Below are 25,463 nucleotides of genomic sequence, written 5' to 3' on the forward strand. Positions count from 1 at the left end.
TTGGCCTGAGTGCCATGGCTTTGTGCTCCCAGGCAGACTGGGAGACAGGGCCTGCTGTCTCCAACCCGGCAACACAGTGCCGGGTTGAAGAGACCTCAATGTGCATGTGTGTTTGGCCACAGTGAGACACCCTGTCAAACACACATGCGCACTGAGGGGAGTGAACACCACTCCCGTACCATTTCTGTTATCCTCCATGGCCCGCTCCTTTAAAAATAAAACAATAATAATCTCCACTTCCACTGGAAATAATGGAATCGTAATATGGCAGATGGGATATCTACCACGTTTGTAATGGAGTAACCCCCTACATCAAACTCTAAATCAGACCCTAAGTCTTAACACCCCACCACTTCCAAAGTTCACCAGCCACCACTGCCTGCAGGCCTCGGTGGAGGGAACTCAGCCTTGGGTGAGAGCCTGGATGCTGTGTGTTCAGGAAGGCTGCCGGAGGATGGAGCTTGAATTGGGGACAAATCCCGTCCCCAGTGATGGAAATGCAGTGCGGAGAGCTGAGTGATGACAGCCTGGGATGTAATCGGCCTGATGGGCCCGCCGGAGGAGGATGCTGATTGAAGCACACCTAGTCAGCACAGGAGTGGGCTACGCTGCACCCCTCTCACTGGCCGGAGACGGCAACTGAGAGCCCTTACCTTGGTTATGTACTGAGTCTGGGGGCGAGGGGGCTGGAGTCCAGGGAATAGCCAATCAACATTGAGTGGTAAGAAGGAGGGCTGCCATCTCATGCTGTGGCCTACTGGGCTGGGGGGATGCCTGCCCTTCCTGAGCTCGTTGCAGCAGCAGGTTGAGGGCTGCCTACTTCGACAAAAAGCCTGGAGAACAGTTATTGACCCCTGAAGTGTCAGATGTGGTGTGGAATCTTTATACCACCCTTGCCCTGGTAACTGAAGAAGGGCCTAAACATTGGGGGGACAGGTCTCGGGAGACAAGGGGTGCTTTGTTCTTCTGGTTCTGGCCTACTAGACTGGGACTACCCACTGCTCCCTCCCACACTTTTGAGCCTGGTCTAAGCTCTATTATCAGTTGGCAGGGGGGGACGTTGCCCTGGTCTGCTGCCTCCTCTGCACCAGAGCAGGAGATGCTCCTCCTCGCAAGTCATGGGTAGGGATAAACACCCTGGGCCCATGCAGAAGACCTATGTTTATCAATATGCTGGGGCTACCAGGAGCGGTAAGATGAGAGATGTCTCAGAAGATAGTCGTGATGTGCATAGGATGAGGGAGCCAACAAGAGCACAAATCCTAGTGCCAGTCCAGGCATACGCCGGAAAAAAAAATTGATACACTATCTGTTGAGAAGAATCTGGTAGGAGCTGACCTGCGCTAGGTAAATGAGAGGTCACTTGTGACAGAAAATGAGTTTGAGTGCCTGTCGGCCAGGGTGGCAGACCTGAGAACAACGTCATGCTCTGCTGGGGACCGAGCCCTTTGCCTCAGTGACAAATTTGAAGATTCTGAGCGCAGGTCTACATGGAGTAACCTCCACTTCATTGGATTCAGGAGAATGTGGAGAGGTCTGACCCCTGAATTGTTCCTAAAATGGTCCATATGGGATGTGCTGCGGCAGGATGAACTCCCATCTGTATTCATGATTGAATGAGCTCACAGGGCCTTGGCCTCATTGCCACATCCGGGTGACCACTGCCCCCCAACTGCCATGACCACAACATTTTTAACTATAGGAATAGGGACTTGATCCTATGAACAGTATGAGCCAGAGGCGACCCCTGTCCTGGCAGCAGTGTCATACGAATATTCCCTGACCATGTGCAGAAAGTCCAACAAATGCGTAAAACGTTTGCAGCAGTGAAGCAAAAATTTAAAGCTATGAACATGAAATATATGCTGCAGTGTACTGCTAAGCTTAGTGTCATACAAGACAGCATTTCACATTTCTTTATGTCACCAGAGGAGGTATGGGAATGGCTAGAACTAGACGGCAGGACAGGTGCAGGTTAAACTGCACGCCGATCAGGACGCTACTGTGGAAGTGGCCGGTGTGGGCACTGATGAACACCTGAGTACTTTATGTTCACTGTATTTTCAATTCGTCACTTACTTGCTCACCCTAAAATCAGATCTTTTTTTTTACTAAAAGAAGCCCAAAATACCCTAGGGATCATCGTTATTTATTCCACTACAGTTTATAAAGTTTTAACACTTACGTAAACCTGAGCAGTAGGCACAGCTGTCTTCGATCGAACAATGCACTTTAGTTGCTCCATCTCTGCTCCTAGCTGTTTTTCCAAAGTATCCACTTGTTGTCCACATTTAAGCACATCTGACTGTGAACGAAGAACACTCTTAAGTCAAACAGGTAACAAACCACATTATTCTTTTTCACAAAATATTGTTTTAGACTAGAAAGGGGTAGAATATGTGCTACGTGGAGACAGAGGAGCATATCCTATAAGATAACGGAATGCAAATATTCATTGACATTTGGGGCCAGGAATCATCCTTGATAAGCAAGACAGAGGGATTGTTAATGTTCCTTCATACTGGCCTGCCAGCAGTGTTAATTCTTAAAAGCAGTCACACTGCTTTCGCATTGAAGACCATGGTTTTCTCTCAGACCATCTTCAGAAGTATGAGACCACAGATCACAACCCCACACATGAAATGCTCATGGACCATCTTCAGAAGTAGGAGACTGCTGGCGAACCCAACGCATGAATGCTCACGGATCATCTACAGGAGTATGAGACTGCTGACCAAACCCATACATAAAAAGCTGACGGACCATCTTCAGAAGTATGAGACTGATGACCAAACCCACGCATGAAATACTTAATGCAGCAGTTCTTATTTGTAAAACACAAGCACATGAACATACATGACAGCATCTAGAAAATAAGCAAGCCATTTATGCACATCTTCCAGTTTACATTGAGGCATGGTAGTACTATAGTAAAATGTATCGTTAACGGAACTGAGTGAGAACTGGGGAATATGAGCACTTGATATTTCACATTTTGTTCCTACGCTCGAAGCTTCATGCCACCTCTGCCTAGGGATGCAAGCAGAACCATGTGTCTTCTTGAATACAGATTGATGCTGCTTTTGTTTGATTGGCTGGTTTACTTATTTGAGTTAAACAGTTTTCTGAATAGAAGTGGTTCCCTCTCTTATATACTGTATGAGCCACCATCCCCACACAGACAGTGAAACACTTTTGCTAGCGATGTGTTACACAGTCTAGGTTTTCTCTGTTGTATACAACAGCAGTAATTGTTATAATGAAGCTGATATTGTTGCTCACCACTGATATCTACGAATACATTCTCCTATAGTCATAGATTATTACTAACAAATGTGTACAACTGTTTGAAGATTTTGAGTTGTATGTTACGATGAAAATAACTCCAGCTCTTTTAGCAAAGTCTTTGTCTTGTAACTACAGAGCACCTGGGCTTAGCTTGCAGGACTCACATAGTACTCAGGTGCAAATATTAATCAGGTAGGTGGAAACATATTGTATTAGCTTTGAGACAGTGGGTCCTCTGGAGGTGGGGGACTAGGTGGAACATATTATGAATTGGCATGGTTATCTCTTGTCAGCTGTTCATCGGCTGTCGGGTCCTTCAGTGATATTAGAGATGAAAAGCTGCCTGTACTTGTCCACATTGATGAAAGGCACTCTTAAGCTTAAAAGACTGGGGACGTTCTTGTGAATTATCCATTGGTTGTGGGGCTGCACCAGCATTGATGGCAGAGAGAAATTATTTCCATGTGATGGTCCGGTTCAGGCAGCGGTTTTCATGTCTAAAACAGCCAGGGGAGCCAGTGAACCACATTAAAGGTGGGTGAGAACAAAAGATTGTCATTTTAGAGGTCTGTTTACGTTTACATACATGACAAAATGTGGTAAATATTACCTAATACAAAACTGTGTTGGGAAGAAAAAAGTTACTTACTTGTAGCTACGGTTCTCAAGTGTAGGGATCTTTCATAGCTTCATATGCTTGAATCATTCCCCATCTTTGAGGTCACAACCTCCCTCAAAGGCAGTAAAGTACACTCATCATTGAAAAAGCCCCAAACATCAGCCAATAAGGTGAGAGTGCTCTGCACTTCACCCCTCCCAGAAGTTTTCTCAACTGAGATTTCTAGCACAAGAATGAAAAATGTAATAATAATTCTGAGGTGACCCTCTATTCAGGCAGGAGGGAAGCTCATATGAATCTATGAAACATACCAACGCTGGAGAAATGTCGCTAGAGGTAAGTATCTTTTTATTTTCTTCAGCACTGGATCTTTCATGAACTCACATTCTGGAATGAGCATATCAAACAGTATGACAGTATGGAAGGCAGAAGAAAGATAGATAAAAGGTTTCTGTCATCTGAAATGATGGTGAAGAACTGCTGGTCCCAGAGCTTTATCTCTGTCTGCTAAAGAATCCAAACAGTAGTGATGCATATAAATGCCACAGTTCTTCGTTTGATTTCACTTCAAATATCCCTAAAGGATGCACTCCTAAATGAGGGGCCACTAAAGGCCCTATACTGTCCCTGTAAGCAGTCGTTCTGCTTTCATGTCAGTAGGTGGTTGTTGCTGCTGTCCATCTGGAAATTCCCTGTTTTGATACCGGGTAACCTTTATATGGATTTGAGAATTTACCTAGCTGCGGGTCCAATTTTTATCTTATCTACACAGAATTTGAGACACTTTCATAGGTCAAGTAAGTGCAAAGTTCTTTCTTCTGCGGTTGATGGGTGCTGAAAGAATGTGTAGCACAGCAGTGCTGCTTCTCATGACGGTTGTTTGAGGCTATCCCTGTGGATCAGCTCAAAAGAGCTCCTCATCAGCTGGAAAAACACTGTTTTGAGCTCCCATTTTGTTGGTTGACTTCCTGATGGAAGGAAAGCCCTGACAAGACCTCTCAAGAATTCGTCAATTACTCTTCGGGACCATAATGATGGATGGTTCAGAGATCAACTGTGTCTTGATATAACAGTGATGTATGCTTTAATTGATTGTTCACTCATGTGGCAAATAGGTTGAGCTATGGCTCTACTATCGTGCTGAACACTTTCCTTAAGAGATTGCTGTTCAATTTCCATTTGTGTCAGTCTGAATTGTCCTTCTAGGGATAATAGTTTTCCACTCCAGAAAGGTGCTCTGTCCTCAGTGGGGTGTGATGCTGTATAACCCAGTACCAAATACACTGAGGATCTAATGAAAGTTCCTGGGACCTTGTTACCCCCTTTTTATGTAAAACACGGATGTCATATTGTTCATCCAGATCAACGATGACAAATGATGGACTCAAGGGGAAAAACGCCTGCAGACCGTTCCTGGTGGCTGGCAGTTCTAGCACGTTTGTGTGTAATGTTGTTTCCAGTCAGGAGAACATTCCTTTCACTAACAGTTCCTGAAGATGGGCACCCCACCGTTCTCCTGAGGCATCCGTTGTTATCACCAAGTCAGGCTGAGGGGGTAGAAAAACAACAGGCCTATTTTTTGTAATGGTCCAACACGGACAATGGTCCTTCATCCTTACTCTGCCATGTGTTTGATCATCAAATGAGTCTGATATTTGCCCACTGCTTGTCCAATTCCTCCTGTATTGGGAGCATTCTTAGGCAGCAGAATGGGAAGTAGCATATACAATATAACATCACGCCTAGGAGGTTGTAGGGATGATTTGTCCTCGCTCAGTGTAAGAACTAGGGCCTGATTTAGATTTTGGCGGAGAAGTTACTCCATCACAACGGTGACGTATATCTCATCTGCCAAAATCTAAATCTCATAGGACATAACGGGATTTAGTTTCCAGCGGATGGGATATACGTCACCGTTGTGAAGGAGTAACCCCTCTGCCAATATCTAAATCAGGCACAGAGTCTTCTTGCTATCTAGGTGCAAACTAAGACTCAGTTCTTGGCAGGCCGCATGAAAGTGCCTTTGACTAGCCAGTCAGCGATGTATGTGTAATCCTCGAAGATGGGCTGCGAATGGTGGCATACATTTTGTAAATATTCTCAGAGCTCAAGGGGAGAGCTTTGAATTAATAATAGTGAGCAGCCACCTAGGGTATGAGAAATGTTTGATGTCTTTTTGTGAATGGGAATATGGAAGTAAGCACCTAGGAGGCCACAGATGCCATAAACTTTCCATCAAGAACTACAACACCTCCTGTTACTATGCAGAATGACTGTTTTCTCAGGAGGATGCTGGCTTAGGTCTACACTGTGTTGCAATCTCCACAACTCTTCTGTATTATACGAAAAAATTCTAGAGTAAACATCTACGTTCTACTGTTCTTTCAGGGCTGGCTTGACTGCTCCTTTCTAGAGCATGATACTGAATTTGGTTTTTAGCAAATGTAGACATTTGTGCTTTGGCTTGTATAGTGGTGTTTGTATAGAACACTAAAGAAATGCTATGTTATGTCCAAACTAGATGAGATTCAACACACATTAGTTCAATGTTATTTGTGTCAACTTCTTCCAGAAAAATGTTATCCTGCCACCTACGTTGCCAGGACATTGGAAAGTGGAATTAATGGTTGCTAGTGGGAAAGGAGATGGTGTGCCATCTCTACATCTAGACTGAGGCTTGTTCTATGCTGAAGCAGGTGGCACTCTGTATGTTTACCTGCTACAGTATTTGTGGTATTATGACTGTGGCTGGTAAGACAGGTATCAAAAGCTATGTTAACTACTGCAATGTGGTTGGTCTCTACCTTTAGTTTCCCAAAAGAACTGAGGATGTTGCTGAGTGAAAAATTATAGGGCTCAGTATGTATCTGTATCAAACTTTATGTACTGCAGTGCATCATAAATGTGCTTTCCAAATAAGGATTCTGTGTCAAATGGCATGTCCAGTATTCTGTTTTGTATCTCATTTCTAAAAGAGGTTGCTCTCAGCTATCCTTACTTTGGTAATACTGCAGCACCAGCCATCTGGCAGAATCTAAGGTTAGCAACGTCCATGGCAGATATTTGCTCATGATATCCCTCCTCACCCCTCCCATTCAGAACTGCCTTAACTTCCTGCTTTTCACCTTCAGGTAATAGATCACGGTAAGATGGTACATCCAGTGATATCTGATGATCGTACCTGCCTAGTATTGCCATGGCTTTAACTGCCCTGAGCGACTTGGCTGCCACAGAAGAAGCCCTCTTTTTCCAGATGTGTCCATCACAATTAAGTGGAGCTGTACAGAGTATTCTAGGATTTCTTGATCTTCTATAAGCTGCCTGTATTACTACTGAAACCACTTTCCAGTGGCCAACAAGGCAGGCAGAGGCCTTATAATTTTTGCCTAATTATTACTGCCACTACAGCAGCAGGCGTCTGCATGAATTCTAAGTATTGTTGCAAGAGATGGTCTATAATCGATACTGTCTTGATCAACTTCCCCCCTAGCTCCCAAAAGTCTTATAAGAACCAGTCCTTCTCCCTCCCTGCCTGTTCTCAGAGATCTATTTTTTAGATGCCTTCTCATGAAGAACACAGAACCTAGCAATATCATCAGGGGAAGAGTCTATGGGAGGAAATGTAGGTGGTTCTACAAACACACAAAAATGAGTACAGGGTTCTTTTATTACAACGAGGGGCAGATCTATGGTGCACCAGTTGTGCCACCAGATTCCTTGTGGTCCTCTATTGGAGGCGGGGTATCAATGTGATAAAGATCTGCAGTGGGTCTGGAGAACAGGGGGGAGTTTCCTTTACGGACTAGGTGGTCTCACACACTATATAGTGTAATGCTTCATCATATGACCACCTAGCCCCACCCAGGTAGGACAATGCCACCTGGGCGGACTCAATCTCACTGTTAAAGGAACAGGAGGGAGTGCGTAAATTAATTCTGGGTCTGGAAATGAAGGGATCCAGCTAATCTAAGGAATAAAAACACCTAAACAGATACCTGTATAAGTATTTAATAGTAGGGTCTGTTTGGTGTGATCAAAAATAGAGATTGGGACACCTCTGTTAGAACAAGGACTCACAGGGTCACCTATCTAAGAAGTGAAAGCCGACATGTTTCTGCCCTCAGTATTGAGCCCTGGAAAATCTCGGGGCATTCATCAGGGCAAAGGATCCCTAATACTCACGCTAGGAGTATGTGAAAAACACTGTACGGTAGGTAACAATTAAAGAAGCAAAAGAGTAGGGCCTACCTTGCCAGGGAATTACCTGGAGGGGGCCTATAGGGTATAAAACAGACCGACAATGTGGGTTACATTGTGACACAGCACTGCACAGCAAACCACAGCACACGTGAGGCAAATAATCATGCAACGAACAGAATTACTGAGTGCAAAAAATATAGTCATCAAATATAACTTATGGACAATAATCACATCTAAATATGGACAGTAATGCTAAAAGGGTAAGTGGAAAATTCTTACCCTGTCCCTAGAGGCTACTGGCCTCTGGTATCCAGGAGAGGGAGTGTCCCCTTATAGTCAGACACTAAGGTTCAAAAGTAGGGGGAGAAGGAGAATAAAATAAAAAAACAAAAACATAAAAAGCCTCTGGGGTCCAAAGGCGAGAATTAGTAGTGAGAGAATCCACCTGTTAGGGTTGTAGTAAAACAAAAGCGCATTACCTAGAGAGCAAAAAGGAGGGAAAGGCAGGGGGAGGAAAGGGGGGGGAAGAAAAAAGAAAAGAAACAGGAGAGGAAACAGCAAAAAAGTGGGAAAAGAAGAAGAAAAGAATGAGGAGCAGGAAGCGCAGGAAAATCTTATCTGTGTAGTCCAGGTGTTGCCGAATCACTCACTGCATCAAAGGAGGCGCTCACTGTGCGCCTAAACCGTCCTCTCTCTGGACCGCTTGGGTAAAGTGGACTGGGAGAGATGGGTTAATATAGTAGGAACCGCCAAAGTTAAGCGATTGCAGGTGGAGGAAATCACCGCCGCAGCCTGCGGTCCGATCGTTGGTTAGACGTTGGGGAGCTTCCGTGTAGGCTCGGCTGGATCGTCGTTATTGTGCTTCCTGAGACGACAGTGTCAGGAAGTGACGTCGGCCCCGCGGGACGCCGGGAAACGTAGTTCCCCGGCGGCCGCGTGACCGCCGGGAAACAGAGCTGCCCGGCGGCCCGAGGGCTTAATAATGGAGAACGGGAGGGGGGGAAAAAAGGGCAAAACTGAGAGAGAGGGGGAAAAAAGGGGAATATGAGAAAAAGAAAGGGCGGAGGGAGGAGAGGGGAAGGGGGGACAGGAAAGAAAAGGAAAAGAAGTGAGAAAAAAGGAGAGAAGAAGAAAAGCATGGGAAATGGGCAAAGAAAAGAAAAGATGAGTGATAGAGAAAAAAAGGAAAAATCGAAAATGGAGATGTGAGCAAAAAAAGGCAAAAGAATTATATAAATAAAAATAAGGTGAGAGAAAGAGAATGAGGAAAAAAGATATCTGACACATAAAAACGACAAAGCACAAAGGAAGGAGATACAGGCGCCAGAAAGGAATCAGTAGCAGAGAGAGGGGAAAGGGAGTATAGGCCAGGAAGGGTGGACAGAGGAGTGGTGGAAGACCTGGAAGAAGGAGGAAGCAATAAAGCGAGAGGAGAAGAAGGAGAGAGCGGGGGAAAAAAAGGAGAAAGCGAGGGGGAATGGGAGAAAAGCTAGGGGAGGAGGGGCTTAGCAAGAGGAAGAGGGGAAAGAAGGGGGTGAAGAGGGGAGAGGGGAAAGGAGAGGGGGTGAATAGGGTAGAGGAAGTGAATGTGGAGGGAACAGAAGAGGCGCGGATGGCCAGAAAGGAGGGAGAAGACAAGGATGGCAGGAAGACCGGCTTGGTCTAGTAGGCAATTGGCAAGGGCCTATTTGTGAAGAGAGAACCAGGGTATCTCATCGTTCAGACCAACAGTGTCTGTGCGCAATCTCCACACCCAGTGTTGTTTAGCCCAAAACAGTTTCTGTGACATGTTGAGGGTTGTGGGGGGCAGTTGCTCTAGGACCGTCCAGGACAGGTCATCCGGGGAATTGTTCTTCAGAAGGAAGTGACTGGTCAATTTGGTGGCATCGCGTTTACACCGGATCGTGCTCCTGTGTTCGCAGATCCTAGTACTGACCATTCTGGGGGTCATTACCCACGTATTTGAGTTGGCAAGGACATTTGATCAAGTAAATCACATTCTTGCTATTGCAGTTCGTGAGAGATTTTTGCACCCACGGGGTTTTGAGGTCTAGGTTAATGGTAGTGGATTTGAGGGTTAGACGACACACGCTGCAATTGCCACAAGGGTAGTGGCCTGCTGGTGGTGGTAGGTGCCAGAGCATAGTTTGTCTGGGGTGAGACCTTTCTTTTGGTCTTGTGTGAACCACTAGGTCATGTATGTTGGATGCTCTCTTATAGGCATGTAGTGTCTGCTGGAATGGTAAACCACCTGACATGAGGATCTTCCAGTCCTCTTTAATGATCTTCTGAATCCTGTTGGATAGAGGGCTCAAGGTAGTGACACACATGATCTGTTCTAGGTCTGGTTTCACTGCTTGGGGCTGCAGCAACTGGTCCCTGTTGTTGTTGCGTGCTCTCTTTCGAGCCCTGTTGACCAGGTGTGTGGGATAATCCTTTGCTTGTAATTTGGTGGCTAGTTTGTCAGCATGTTTGCGGTAGTTGGCTATAGTCGAGCAGTTCCGTCGTAGTCGTAGAAATTGTCCTACTGGGAGGTTATCTTTCAGAGCTCGTGGATGAAAACTCTGGAATTGCAGCAAATTGTTACGGTCCTTTGGTTTGTAGTATACCTCTGTAGCCAGGCCACCACCGTGTTCATAAATGAGAAGGTCTAGGAAAGGTAGTTCGTCCTCACCTATGGTCATGGTGAAGGTCAGGAAGGGGTTAGCCCCATTGAGCCAGATAGCAAAGGAGAGGGCCTCTTCCTTAGTTCCCGTCCAGACCAGCAAGATGTCGTCTATGTACCGCTTCCAGAGTTTTATCTGGTTTCTGTGCGGGTTGTCGTCGTGGAGGACCACACGTCTCTCGAAATTGTCGACATAGAGGCATGCCAGACTAGGGCAAACGTGCTGCCCATAGATGTGCCTTGTGTTTGTAAGAAGAAACTTTCTTCGAATTTAAAATAGTTCCTCGTGAGTGCAAGATGCGCGAGGTCCAGTATGAATTCAGGGGGGGTTTTGGACTCACCCCTATTGGCTTCTAGCAGATTACTGATCACTTCCAGTGTGGCCTCCTGGGGGATGTTAGTATATAGGGATTCCACATCTAGAGTAATCAGGAGTTCTTTAGTCTTATCAAAGGATATTGATTCCAGCAGTAACAGAACATCGGTGGTATCCTTGAGGTAGGTAGGGATTCTTTTCACCAGTGGTTGTAAAAAGGGGTCCACAAACTTAGACAAGGGCTCTAATACTGAGCCGATCCCGGACACTATGGGTCTGCCTGGAGGGGGGATCCTTTCTTTATGTACCTTAGGCAGGATGTAGAAGTAAGGGATCTTTGGTTTAGCCTGTATTAGGAAGGCTGCCTTGTGTTCAGTGAGCCAGTCGTTCACCGTGCCTTTAGTCACCAGGAAGGAAATTTCTTCTTGGATATCAGGAGTGGGGTCCCAAGCAAGACGTTTATAATGTTTAACGTTACCCAATAGCCGCTCACACTCTTCTCTGTACATCTTTTGTGGTAGAATCACTGTCGCTCTGGTTTTATAATGATGCTGGGGTCAGATGTCAGACCGTTCAGGGCCTTGAGCTCCTCCTTGCTCATGTTGTAATATACTCTGTTCGGTGTCTTTGTGAGTCCATTAATCTTAAGGGACACTGACTTCTCGAATGCCAAAACCTCAGGTGGCATATGTCCCGCTGATGGACAGAAGACAGGTTTAGGACGTAGTCCTGTGTTCTGTTCAGGTGCCTCAAATTCTTTGCCTAGAAAGAAGGTCTTAAGGCGAATCTTGCAGAACAATCCCGCTAGTTCTGTTCTAGTTTTGAACAGATCAATTTGTGGTGTGGGTACAAAATTTAAGCCTTTGTTTAATGCTTGGGTTTCGAGCTCGCTCAATGTCCGATTGCTCAAGTTTATGATGTTGTTCTTATTGTCTGTATGGTCATTTATTGCATCTTGCTCGTCCCTGGGGTGGCTTCTCTTAGCGGTAGGTTCGCCGTGGTGTCCTCTCTTGGGCGCTACTGAACCTCTTTCCTTTTCCCTTTTCCCCTCCTGTGGCCTCTGTCAAAAAAGGAGGTTGTGGATCGGGAAAGGACCATTGGGCCGGGTGCTGCAAGAAGGGTGCTTGGTATTGAGTTGGGGGGCCATATTGATTGGGCCACCCCCATTGTTGGTTAAAATACGGAGAGCAAGGGGGTAGCATTGGTGGGTAGTTCCATCTACCCCGGCGTTGCCCACGCTGACCGCGGCGTTGCTGTGTATTCCCTGAGGACTCACTGTCATTGTCTGAACTAGTGTTGCTACCTGACGATGTGTCAGACATGTTATTGGTGGTTTTGGCTACGTAATCGGGTTTGGTGTAGGGGTACACCTTTTCAAGGGAGAACCAGTTCAGATCTTTTCTGGAATTTTGCTATCTCTTTTGTGGTTCTACTACAGGGATGATGAAATCATCCCTTTCCTTTGCTCGGCTTCTAGAAGAATCCACAAATTCTCCTTACGCAATGCATATGAGCATTGGTCATCGTCCGATGTGTCTACCTACAGAGGTTTTGTTGGCAGATCAGGCAAGGGTGGATTCTGGGACAGCAATATCAAAGGAGGAGTTGGAGCTGTGTCAGCTGGATGGTGAGTCTCTGGCCTAGTCCTTGGTGTGGAGGTGGGCGTGCTGTCACAGTTACCCTAACCAATGAATTCTGATCCAGGAGTGACCCACTAGTGGCCATACAAAGGATTAGTATGCCGATCTGCAGTAGATTGGGAAAGGGGAATAGGACAAGAGATAAAAAGAGACACTTGGTATCATCACCTTAGCTGCACTTCATGTCAGTCTCAACCTGCACCTTGAAGGCATGGCTATTTGCAAGAGAATGTTCGGTTAGACCATTGTCAGCAAGATTAAATTTCACAGATTTTGCTATGTCACATGATATTTCACAGACCTGAATGAAAGGAATATTCTTCAGAAACACTACACAGAATAACATGGAGTATAATATGTGTTCTAGTCTGTGAACACTTTCCTTAAGAGATTGCTGTTCAACTTCCATTTGTGTCAGTCTGAATTGTCCTTCTAGGGATAATATTTTTCCACTCCAGGAATGTGCTCTGTCCTCAGTGGGGTGTGATGCTGTATAACCCAGTGCCAAATACATTGTGGATCTAATGAAAGATCCTGGGACTTTGTTACATTACGCAGAATAAAAGTGAAACATGAGACGTGAATACTCCTAAATCCACATACTTCATTATCAGCAACATAGTTAATACAGCACTATGCATTTCAGTCCTGATCAAATGCAATCACTTGACTACTGCATATGAATCAAGTGAAGTAACACAGTCTGTACAACAGAGTTTGCCAGTCAAAGAATGGTTATAATACTGAGTTTGTAGAATTTGGCAAGATGACTCCAGTATAAATTTCATAACACAAAACCAGATGGCTCCAGTATAGAGTTCATAACACAACACCAGAAAAATTAAGCATAGAATTCATAGCACAAAAGGTTTGAGACTCCTGCATAGACTTCATGTTGCAAAACTAGATGACTCTACTATAGAGTTCACATCTACAGTTTTATCCAACTAACTCCCCTGTGTAAAAGATCCTCAGTCCTCTTGACATGAAGATTCAAAGAAATATGGCTGAATAAACATGAAGACCAATTCTCTAGCAATGAATGCCATACAATACAAGGAATTTATATCTAAAGGTTCAGGAGGCTGCTTTTGATATGACACATATTATACAAAGTATGATTTATTCTCCATGATTTTGTGTGTTAATTCAGAGATCTGCATGAAACCCTGAAAAGTGAATACTGGAAGTGACAGGGACAACATCAATATAGTAGGACCCACAAACCAAGACAAAAATGGGATTATGTCCATGAGTGGATATATTCAAGAGAAGAGAAACTAAATTAACAAAGAAAAATTGCAGAACTGTCATAATCGTCCCCGAGATCTCTTACAGTTCCTAGAGAGTAATGTTAAAAGAATGACCAGATTAATCTCATTGTGTGTCTTGTCAGAGATGCTGTCATTGGTAGCAATGAGAACGTTTATTATTCATGAATAGTAAGCTGACTTTTGGACACAATATTGCTTGGCCTTTAACCTACCTAATGTTGTCAGGTATAAATTTATCATTTATTTAATACGTTGATGATGGATGATGAAAAGTGCTTAGGCTTCTCCAACAATGACAGCACTGCAGACAATGGGGTTGTCAAAGATGCAACTATTGTCTTTGCCTTCTTTATCTGAGGAGATAAAGGAGGTGACATAGATGGAGAAGATTTTCTCTTTCTCAATTCATGCTCAGGTGAAGGAAAAGTGGTTCTGACAGATTTGTTCAGTCTTTTTATGTATATTCTCCTGTGACTCATAAGTGGTGGAGGCTTATTCCTCTGTTGGCGGTATCATTTTTGAGCTTTGAAGGATTTCAAATGCAGCTTAGACACTTTCTTTTCCAGGAAGAAGAGGGGCACTTGAAACAGATTGACCCCCAAAAGAGGGGTTTTGTACCCACCTCCCAAGTCCTCACTCAGAGTCATTAAAGGCTTTAGCTGAAAATGTCCTACAGAGTTTAGCCTTTTGGTTTGTGATAAATAAAGGAAAGGAAATAAATGCACATTCTTTGTGGATCATCAATAAAAACTAATTTTGCCACACAAGTTACATGCCTTGAAAAGGCTCATTTTGAAGATTTTCCCATTTCAGATTTATTTAATGGCTTACTGAGGAGGTAGTGGTGGATGTGCTCAAAACACAGCCTAAGGAGAGGCTAAATTCAAAGTTTTTAAGGTGAAAATAAAAATTATCTGTATGAAAAGAGAGCAAAGCTCTGGGACTTACTTTTCACACAATGTGCACTCCCACCTAATTGGCTGGAATTCTGTTATTTTCCAGTAATGGGAGTGGCACTGCTTAAATGCCTTTCTGGCTTGTTGTGGCTTGAACTGCTATTTTAAAAGTTACTGTAAAACTACCACTCTGATGATGGGGAATAATTCAATCATGTCAATCTAATAAAGATCCAAAGCTGAAGAAAAATACTTAAAAAAACCATTGTTTAAACATTTAGTATTGAACAGTTCGCTGAGCTCGATAAAGATCACCAACTAACCCCACTATCAGTTGATTGTTGTCAGCATAACCGTAAAAAGTGAAACCAAAAGAGCAACTTTGGTTTAACAATAAATAAAGTAGGGCTGATGGACTAAGCCTTGTGAGATTTCACTCTTCAGCTTTTTAGGTGTTGATTTAAAGCTGCCAAGAATAAGTGACTGTGATCTGTTTTGCTTGCAGGAAAGATATGAGGCAGTTAAAGATGCATCTTCTCAATCTCGCTTCGTTCAAATGGTGAAGAAGAGTAAAGTGGGAGACAGCGTCAACAGCAGCTGAAGGATCAAGAGGTATCAAAAAGGCTGCCATGCCCTTATCTGACCACACCTGACCGTCATCAAGGACAACCACCAGAGCAGATTCAGTAGAATGTCCTGGCCTGAAGCCAGACTGAGAACGACCATAAAATCCTTCTTCACCAGAAAACTGAAAGGTTGAACATTTATTATGTTGTCTATCACATTAGTGGCAAAAAGCAGCAGCAATACAGGCCTATAATTGGAAGGTGTAGAAGGTTCTGCTCCCTTCTTTTTGAGTATAGCAACAACCATGGTTTTTCAAAGCCTGAGGGCAGTGGATGTTTAATGAGGACCATTAAGTTCTGGCTAATAATGTCAGCGGCCAGAATAAGGCCCTCATTACAATATTGATGGTAAGTGCCGCTTACCGCCATGCTGACTGCCGCCAACATACTGTGACCGCGGCGGTATACCGCTACCCGTATTATGACCCACACATAGAGATCCGCCACTATACAGACACACACACAAGTCCGCCAGCCTAAAGGTCAGTGATAAGCTGGCGGTACCAAAACACACACCGTTACGCCAACAGAAATACGCCCACAGCATCATGACCCACGAATCACTGTGGCGGTTATTCAACCGCGATAAACCATTGGCGGTACAGACCGCCATGCTCAAAATACACACACACACACACATACAAAACTACACCACTTTGGACAATTGAAACTACACACACCTGACACAAATACACACACCACACCCACACACCCACACCAATATAAAACACACACACTATCCACAACCCTTTACGACTCAAAGATTTTGGTCAGAGGGAAAGAGACAAGCCAGGAGCACCCACTGAATCTGAGCCACAAAACACCATCACCCATATACCATCCATGCACCTCACAGCACACACCCCAACACATCAGCCCATACACCCTCACACATACCACTCACACCACACCCATGGCACCACAAAGACACCCCATGTTCTCCGAGGAGGAGCTAAGGGTCATGGTGGAGGAAATCATCCAGGTAGAGCCACAGCTATTCGAATCACAGGTGCAGCAGACATCTATCGTGAGGAAGATGGTGCTATGGCGGAGAGTCGTGGACAGGGTCCTCCCCCACAACTAACAACATGGGAGGAACAAGTCTTGGCAATCATGCATCCTGAGGGCCTGGCAGGAGTAGCAGGAGGACTGGACTCTGGTAAGTCAAATCCTTACTACTTTATCCCCCACCCTACCTGCACAAACAACAACCCCTACCCTCACCCCCATCACCCCACCACCTCACAAATACCCCACCACCACAACCCACCCATCCCAATACCAAGCCCTGCATGCAACACCAATGCATGGACCCCACTCACAGACCTGCATGGACACCCATCACCACAGCATGCACACTAGTGACAATCACTTAGCCAAACCAATCACAACTCACACAAGCCAAAGCTGCCTTGCTAATAACAACCATAGAGGGAAACATATCCATGCACAAGATGGCACACGCAGAAACAATAACACTGCATTTACATCCCCCAGGACCCCCACTCAATGTCACCGGAGAGGAGGTGCCAGCCACATCCAGCCCCCCCCGGAGGAGGCCCACAGTGATGACAGCAGCTCTGCATGCCTGGATCACGATGACCAACCTGGTCCATCAGGGTCCTCTGGACAGTCGGTTACCCAGGCACAGACCCAACCCACCACAGAGCCTCCACCTCAGGAAACACCACCACAGCACCCACCCAGCGGGCCCATCCTTTTGTCCCCAGGACACATCAATCAGCAGTGTGCCCACCACTACAGGGACCCCAGGCAACCCCACAAACACAGGACGATCAGGGACCTGGGGTCAGTGGCACAGGACAACAGGGAAGCTGGGAGGACTGCTGTGCGACAGGGGGAGGGCAGGGGGAGGACAGGCTCAGGGAACCGACTCTCTACAAGGCACTCACCAACATCCTGGGAGCATACCACCATTCCCAAGAGACCATGGGCCAGATACTGGCCAAGTTGCAGGAGACCCAGCGTCTGCAGGAGGGACAGTACCTGGGGATCAGGGAGGACCTGAGGGACATCCACACCACCCTGGTCACCATTGCAGGGGTACTGGCAGACATGGCCAACACCATGAGGGAGGCAGTGGCACACCACCGGGCCCCTGACACTAGCCACACCGAAGAACAGCCCTCTACCTCCGCCGATGCTAGTGGACAGGAGGCCCTGCCACAGGAAAAACAGGCCACTAGCACCCCACCCCCTGCAGAAGGAGAACCACCCCGCAAACGGTCCCTGCAATCCAGGCAGAAGCCAGAGAACATTGCCAAGACCCCCACCAGGAAATAAGACTCTCCTGATTGTCACCCTTGTGTCCCACTCTATCACCCTGTCCACCTTGAACTGCCATTGCTCCACTTCCTATGCCCCCTTGGAGAATGCACCTGTGATACAAATAGACTGGACTCTAACCTGGACTTTCCTCTATCAGCAACCAAGCCCATTGCAATACCCCCTCCACTTATTAGCACCTAAATAAACATCCTTGGAACAAATTCAAATATGGAGTCTGTCAATTGTTTGACATATGTATTAGTTTCACAAACTGTAAACATTGCAATTCAAATGTACTGTAATATTTACATAGGTATGACCTGTAGTGGGCAGCAGTAAACACACCAGGAGCCAGAGTGGGGCACAGAGATCTGAAAATAGAGATGCCAAAGGGTAAGGTAAGTGGCCATAGAAATAGGGAAATCAGGCTGCCACGTTCAATGTCAAACACAAAACTGCAATGGAGGGTGAAGTTACAGTGTCTTACCTGTGTGTCACTGGAAGTACTGTTGAATTAGTGTAGTTCTGTTGTCCACATCTTCTTCCTCGCGTATCAAGGCCAGGTTGTGCAACATGCAACATGCAACGATGATCTGGCACACCTTCTTAGGTGAGTAGTACAGGGATCCACCTGTCAGGTGGAGGCACCGGAACCTGGCCTTTAGGAGGCCAAAGGTTCGCTCAATGATCCTCCTTGTTCGCCCATGTGCCTCATTGTAACGTTCCTCTGCCCTTGTCCTGGTATTCGTTACTGGGGTCACTAGCCATGAGAGGTTGGGGTAACCAGAGGTCACCTGCAAATATTGAGGGATACCTGTTAGCCACACATTTACCCTAAGGGCCAAACCCACACCCATGTACCTACATCAACTGGGTGGGGACCATGGGCTCACCTATTAGCCACACCCTGTGCCTCTGGAGTTGAGACATCACAAATGGGATGCTGCTATTTCTCAAGATAAAGGCATCATGCACAGAGCCAGGATACTTTGCATTGACATGGGAGATGTACTGGCCTGCCAAACATACCATATGCACATTCAGAGAGTGAAAGCTTGTTCGTTTCTCCGGGGAGGGGGGGGGACAAATGCAATAAGTGTACCATCAATGGCACCAATGATGTTGGGGATATGTCCCAGTGCACAGAAGTCAGCCTTCACTGTGGCCAAATCCTCCACCTGGGGGAATACGATGTAGCTGTGCATGTTTTTCAGCAGGGCAGACAACACTCTGGTCAGCACGTTTGAGAACATAGGCTGGGACATCCCTGATGCCATGGCCACAGTTGCTTGGAAGGAACCACTTGCCAGGAAATGGAGCACTGACAGGACCTGCACTAGAGGGGGGATCCCAGTGGGGTGACGGATAGCAGATATCAGGTCTGGTTCCACTGGGCACACAGTTCTTGGATTGTGGCCCTATCAAGTCTGTAGGTCAGGATAATGTGCCTGTCCTCCATTGTCGCCAGGTCCACCAGGGATCTGTACACAGGGATGTCTCCATCTCCTATTCATCCTCAGTGGTTGAACTCTAGAGTGAAAAACGGTGAGCAGAAGGTCATATTCACACATATTTCAACATTAACATGCAATTTTTGCTTTACAGAAACAGTATGTGAACTCGTAAGTCAGTTGATGTGCCAATGTCTGCTATCATGCAGTTAGGTGCCATGGCCTGTGCCCACCTGAAATGGCGGTTGCCTGACCTGTGAGGAGGGACAAGTGTAAATGAGGTAATTCCGCTGGCGTTGTGCGCTGTTGCGGTCAACGACCGCTGTGCAACACCGCATTGGTTATCATTGGGGCCTATGGGTTCCAGGAGCCAATGGCGATGTATGCCGGCGGTGACGGTATGCACTGCCACGGACGTGACTTCCATTTTCTATCTGTTCACTCACTTGCTACCTGACCTTCAACAGGAGAGGACCTACACTGAAGTGCTGCTGTGACCTGTGTCTGGAAGCGACCATGGCTCGAGTGTCTGGGGAAAGGACCCCTGCCTTCACCTCGGAGGAGTTGGAGAGACTGGTGGATGGGGTCCTACCCCAGTACCCTTTACTCTATGGTCCTCCACACAAACAGGTGAGTACACTGTGAGTATGATGCGTGAGGCATGAATTTATGGGTTGCTGTGTGTGTAAGCCTCGTGTAGGCGGGGGTCTGAGGGGTGCTGGGCAGAGTGCTGCATGTATGGTGGTCAATGTATGGGCGTAAGGGGATGGGGATATGTTGGGCCATGACTATAACAGTCCGGACGGTATGACTAATACCTTTTCTGCTGTATTTTTTCTGCAGGTCAAAGCCCATCAGAAATGGGCATCTACTACTGGGCAGGGTCCTGTGGGTTTCGGGTGTGCAGCTAATGGTGTCAGGCATTGTACCCCATGGGCTGTTGACTAGCATTGTAAATGGTAGTGCATGGCCTAGTGCATAGGGCTGTTCCCTGTGAGTTGTGTACGCCAATGGTGCTGGCATTTACCAAGTATATCCTCTGTCTCTCTCTCCCCCCCCTTTTTGTTTTGTCACCCTGTCCTTGTGTGCATTAGCATCAACTGTCGAAGGAGCAGAGGCACCGGCGACGGACGGAGCTGCATCCCACATGGGCCTGGAGACTTAACACACCAACGGTGAGAGCACCAGTGGGACGGAGGGCGAGGGGAGCACCACGACAGAGACAGGAGGGGACAGTACCGACAGCGACACCCCCTCCGATGGCAGTTCCCTGGCGGACACCTCTGTGCCCACCCCAACTACAGGTACAGCTGCCACCCCCGTACTAGCACTGCCCTCCCAGTAGCCTCTCAGCATGTTTCCCGTGCCCCCTCACCCAGGAAGGTGGGCATCTCCTTCGCCCCAGGCACCTCAGTCTCTGCCCCAGTCAGCCCTGCTGCCCTCAGTGAGGAGGCTATTGACCTCATGAGATCCCTCTCTGTTGGGCAGTCAACCATACTGAATGCCATCCAGGGTGTCTCAGGGCATTTGCAACAAACAAATGCATACCTGGAGGGCATTCACTATGGCGTGGTGGCCTAAAAGAGAGCATTCCAGGCTCTGGCCAACTCACTGATGGCAGCCATTGTCCCTGTCTCCAGCCTCCCCCCTCCAACTTCGTCTGCCCAGTCCCAATCCCCTCAACTCCAGCCTATCCCAAGCACACCTTCAGACCAGCAATCACTCACATCAACACACAGAAGTGGCTCAGGCAAACACAAGCACCACGCTTTATCTCACAGGCACTCACACAAGCACCATCCACATGCAGACACACCAACATCCACTGCCTCCACTGTGTCCCCCTTCTCCTCGTCGTCCACCTCCCTCCCAGTAGCGTCTCCACTCACACCTGCATGCACTACATCCTCACTCACTACCTCCATCACCAGCACGCCTATCACTACACGCCCCTCACTGGCAGTCACCACCCCCACATCCATGCAAGCGTCCCCAGTGTCCTCTCCCACTGTGTCTGTGACCCTTCCTCCCAAAGTAGACAAACGCAAGCAATCAGATACCCAACAGCCATCCACCTCACAACACCATCCAGCCCATGCACCTGCACCCAAACACAGCAGAATGACACCTCCTACAACCACACCCTCTTCCTCCACACCCAAACTTTCACCCTCTTCCTGCCCCAGTGTCCCTAAGAAGCTTTTCCTCGCCAACACTGACCTATTCCCTACCCCTCCCATCCCCGTCCTTCACCTCAGGCCAGGGTGGCCGCAACCTAGTCCAGCACCTCAGCCACCCAGTCCACGGCCACTGTGGTTTCTGCAGCAACTGCAGGTGTGAGAGGCTCCAAGGAAGCACCAGTCAGCCCAGCCAGTGTGCCACCGCCACCTGCCAAAGCCAAGTAGGGTCTGCCACCTAGCAAGGGCAAGAAGGGGACACCAGCCAGCAAGGGGAAGGAGGCACCACCAGCCAGCAAGGGCAAAAAAAAGACACCAGCTGGCAGAAGCAAGGAGGCACCACCATCTGCCAAGGGCAGGAAGGGGCACACAACACCAGCCATGGCACTTCAGCTGTCTGAGGCTGCAGGTGAAGACCTGGAGGCTACCACCACCACTGGCACCACCGCCACCTGCACCGCGGCCAGCACCGGCATCTGCACCACGGCCAGCACCGCCACATGCACCGCCGCCAGCAGCACCAATGCCAGCAGCCCCAGTGGGCAGCTATCCGAGGCTGCAGGTGAAGGCCTGGAGGCTACCACCACCAATGCCAGCACCACAACCTGCAGCGCAACTGGCATCCACTGAGCAGCCGTCACTGCCGGCAAGCAGTGTGTAGTGATGACTACATGGGCTGCATTGCGTCCTGGCCCCTGCAACACCTGTCGGTGTGACACACAGGTGAGAGACTGTGACCTTACCCCATCCAGGATGAAGCACACTGGGCACAAGGCCCCCTCCTGCACCAGTGAAAGAAGGCATCCACTCAGCCCCTCCGTGCCAGGATGAAGCACACTGGGCACGAGGCCCCCTCCAGAACCAGTGGAAGAAGGCATCCACTCAGCACCTCCTTGCCAGGATGAAGCACACTGGGCACAAAGCCCCCTCCAGAACCAGTGGAAGAAAGCATTCACTTGAGGGACTGTGGCTTTGCACTCCCCAGGACCAAGCAGTGGGCAAACCACCCACTTGAGAGACTGTGGCTTTGCACTCCCCAGGACCAAGCAGTGGGCAACCCACCCACTAGAGAGACTGTGGCTTTGCACTCCCCAGGACCAAGCAGTGGGCAACCCACCCACTAGAGAGACTGTGGCTTTGCACTCCCCAGGACAAAGCAGTGGGCCTGGAGCCCCCTCCAGGCCAGTGGCATTGTACCATCTTCTGGCTGAGATGCCCCCCATTCCCTGTCCCCCTGAGGTGCCTGTGTGTCTTCGACCTGATGCCCCTGCAGTGTTCTCTCAGTATTGAGGCAGGAGCCAAGTGTGGCCTTGGCCTATGTGTTATGGCCCAGTGGGCCACGGACGTTTTGGAGTGGGCATTGTCCCTCCTTCGTATATATTGTACATACGGTTTATGGCTTTAAGAATGTATTTTTGTAAATTTATAATATTACACTCAATTTAATCAATTCCTTTTGTCCTTATGTAATGTTGTTGCATCTGTTTGTGTGTATGGTGTTGGGGTGGGGATGTTGTGTGTGTGTGTGTCACTCTCTTTTTCCTCCCCCCCTCCCTTATGTGCTAGATGCAGTACTCACCGTGGTCGTCTTTGCCGGCGTTCATGTTCCTGGTGTATGAGAAGGTACACCAGCATTGGAAAAAAGTGCAGGTCGAGCTCCATGGTGTCGTGGTTCTTCCTTGAGTGTCGAGAAGGTGAGTCATTTCCCTTCAGTGTTCTGTTTCCGCCATGCTTTTGATGGTGTTGGTAGCGCCCCGGAATAGCTGGCGGATAGGCGTGTTGTATTGCTGTGGGCGGTACATTGTCTTCTGCCTGGCTGTTGGTGGTTACCGCCGCAGTGTTTGTTGCTACCGCCATGGCGGTCAGTGTGTTAAAGTGGCTGTTTGTGTTGGCGGTTTCCGCCGTGGTCATGATTCCATTTTGTTTACCGCTGGCCTGTTGCCGGTGTTACCACCGCGTTATCACCGACCGCCAGGGTTGTAATGAGGGCCTAAATGTCTTCATATAGCATTGGTCAATGGGTGACCCGATTTTAGATCTCTGACCTTTGTTGACCACCATAGTGCGAGTAATAGGGTCTAAGTACTATGAGTAAGAGAAGGAGTCTGATTATAAAAAGCATACTCAGAAGATTCGTAGGCTAGAAAGAATTTTGTCTAATTTTCTCAATTTTGTCTTCAAAATAGTCTGACGACTGATAACAGAATTTCTGTGACAGCAGTGCTTCATGCCGCTGACATTTGCAAGCAGAGGCTCGTTACTATGCCAAAGATTTCCTTGGAGGGACAGAGAGCAGAGATAATTTTCTTGACGTAATATTTTGATCTCTTTTTTGAATGGCATGTATAATATAAACATATGCCCTTCCTAATTAGGCCAAAATCTCTCCTCCAGCCCCTGTCCGTTTTCTTGCCTACTTTCCTGTAGGATAGATTATTATTAAACTATGATTCGTTTGGTATAGTGTGTCCTTCTTTAAAGACTCTCGAAGAAATCTTATCCAATGCTGCAATTATTTAGTCTGTAAAACTGACAGGTACTTGGTTCATACCTCCATTTAATGGGCAGATATTTCCAACAAAGGAGGCAGGAAGGCTGGTGTTAGTAACTTTAGACCATGCATTCTTGGTATGAGGGGGTGGCAGTGGGCTTATTATTATGTACATGATTACCCTCAAATTGAAATGTAGAAATGATCAGAACATTGGATGGGAATTCCTTGTTCCGTGTTAGTTTTTTGAACGAAGGATATATATATATCACTGAGCAACAAACACTTCTGCCCTACCCCATGTGCACACCTTGACTTGTTAGTGTGGTGCATGACCAGGCACTTCTTCAGGATGAGAGATTCTGGCACAACGAGGGAGGGCAAATCTTTAGAAAGTCTGAAAAATAAAGCCCTGAAGTGATGGGAAACTCTGGAAGTCGGCAGTAGAGGCACACAGGCATACTCAACAAGAAAATGAATGAGGAAGGACAGCAATAAGAAGGTACCGGATACAGCATCCCGCCAGCACAGGCAAATGACTGCACTTTAAGGTCCGCAAATGGAGAGCTGTTGGGACACCAGTCAGACATGACTCCACTTGTGGATGCTGATCGACCGCAGAGGCACCAGAGACACCTGGCGGTAATCCAGGAGAGGTGCAGCCCAAATGTGCTGCCCTTATTTACTTTCCACCGAAAGGAAATTGTTTTATGCTGTGGAAGGAGGGGGGGGGTGGGGGGGGGCGATGTGTGGTGGTGCTTTTTCATAAAGGAAGTACACATATACTTATATATCTTATAGATCCTCTCAAGTACATGTTGCCGTGTGATAGTGCATCTGGGTCTGACAGTTTCTGTACGCCCACAGCGTGTGTAAGAGGTAGAAATGAGCTCTGTTTTGTAGTGTATGTGTAATGAAAGACATGGATGCAAAGCGCTAGGATCAAAGTGTGGCTAGTCATACTGTCTCGAAGACAGTTATTTGGGTAGGTGTTAGGAGAGGGGAAGGAGGGATTGGAACAGCCCTCTGCAAATGTAATTTTCATCCTTCCAGTGCAAAGTTGATTTTCGCACAGCAAGCTTATTTTTCTATTGTTGGAACTCATCCAACCCAAACGTGACCCGTGGAGTAGGCAGGATATCTCTCTGCAATTTAACATTTTACGAAGCTCTCAATGCAACGCTGGCAATGGGGAGGGGAAGAAAACGGTTTTCCTTAGAGCATATTTTCCGAAGAAAAATGATTTTTTTTGTATTAAAAATGACGTACAAAACAATCAATATTTTAACGTGGCTGTCACTTTGTAATCTATTGAAAAATGTCCCTAGACATTTGTAAAGGTTGCATCATAAACAAAGTTTTACTCGCCTAATGCCTAAGACTGTCTTTATGCTGCTGGGTGTGTCTTGCTATTTGCTAATGGGATACCCGTATACTTCTGCGGTGTGTGGTGCTGTGCTTTAGGGGACAGTCTGTCACCACTGCCTGCGTGCCACTGCTGAGCATGGTGTCCTGTTGTCTGCTAATGGTT

At 47.2% G+C, this 25,463-nt stretch overlaps 1 protein-coding gene across 3 annotated transcripts in view; it reads right to left on the minus strand.

Annotated features, from left to right (window-relative positions):
- CFAP206 (cilia and flagella associated protein 206) overlaps positions 1–25,463 on the minus strand; it is a 357,566-nt gene that overhangs the window by 122,125 nt on the left and 209,978 nt on the right. For all 3 annotated transcript variants that reach the window (XM_069235563.1, XM_069235562.1, XM_069235560.1), the window contains exon 8: positions 2,186–2,305. In XM_069235563.1, the coding sequence (XP_069091664.1) occupies positions 2,186–2,305 (120 nt within the window). The remainder of the gene's footprint in view (positions 1–2,185; positions 2,306–25,463) is intronic.

The sequence above is a fragment of the Pleurodeles waltl genome, chromosome 5 (genome assembly GCF_031143425.1).
Source record: "Pleurodeles waltl isolate 20211129_DDA chromosome 5, aPleWal1.hap1.20221129, whole genome shotgun sequence".
NCBI lineage: Eukaryota > Metazoa > Chordata > Amphibia > Caudata > Salamandridae > Pleurodeles > Pleurodeles waltl.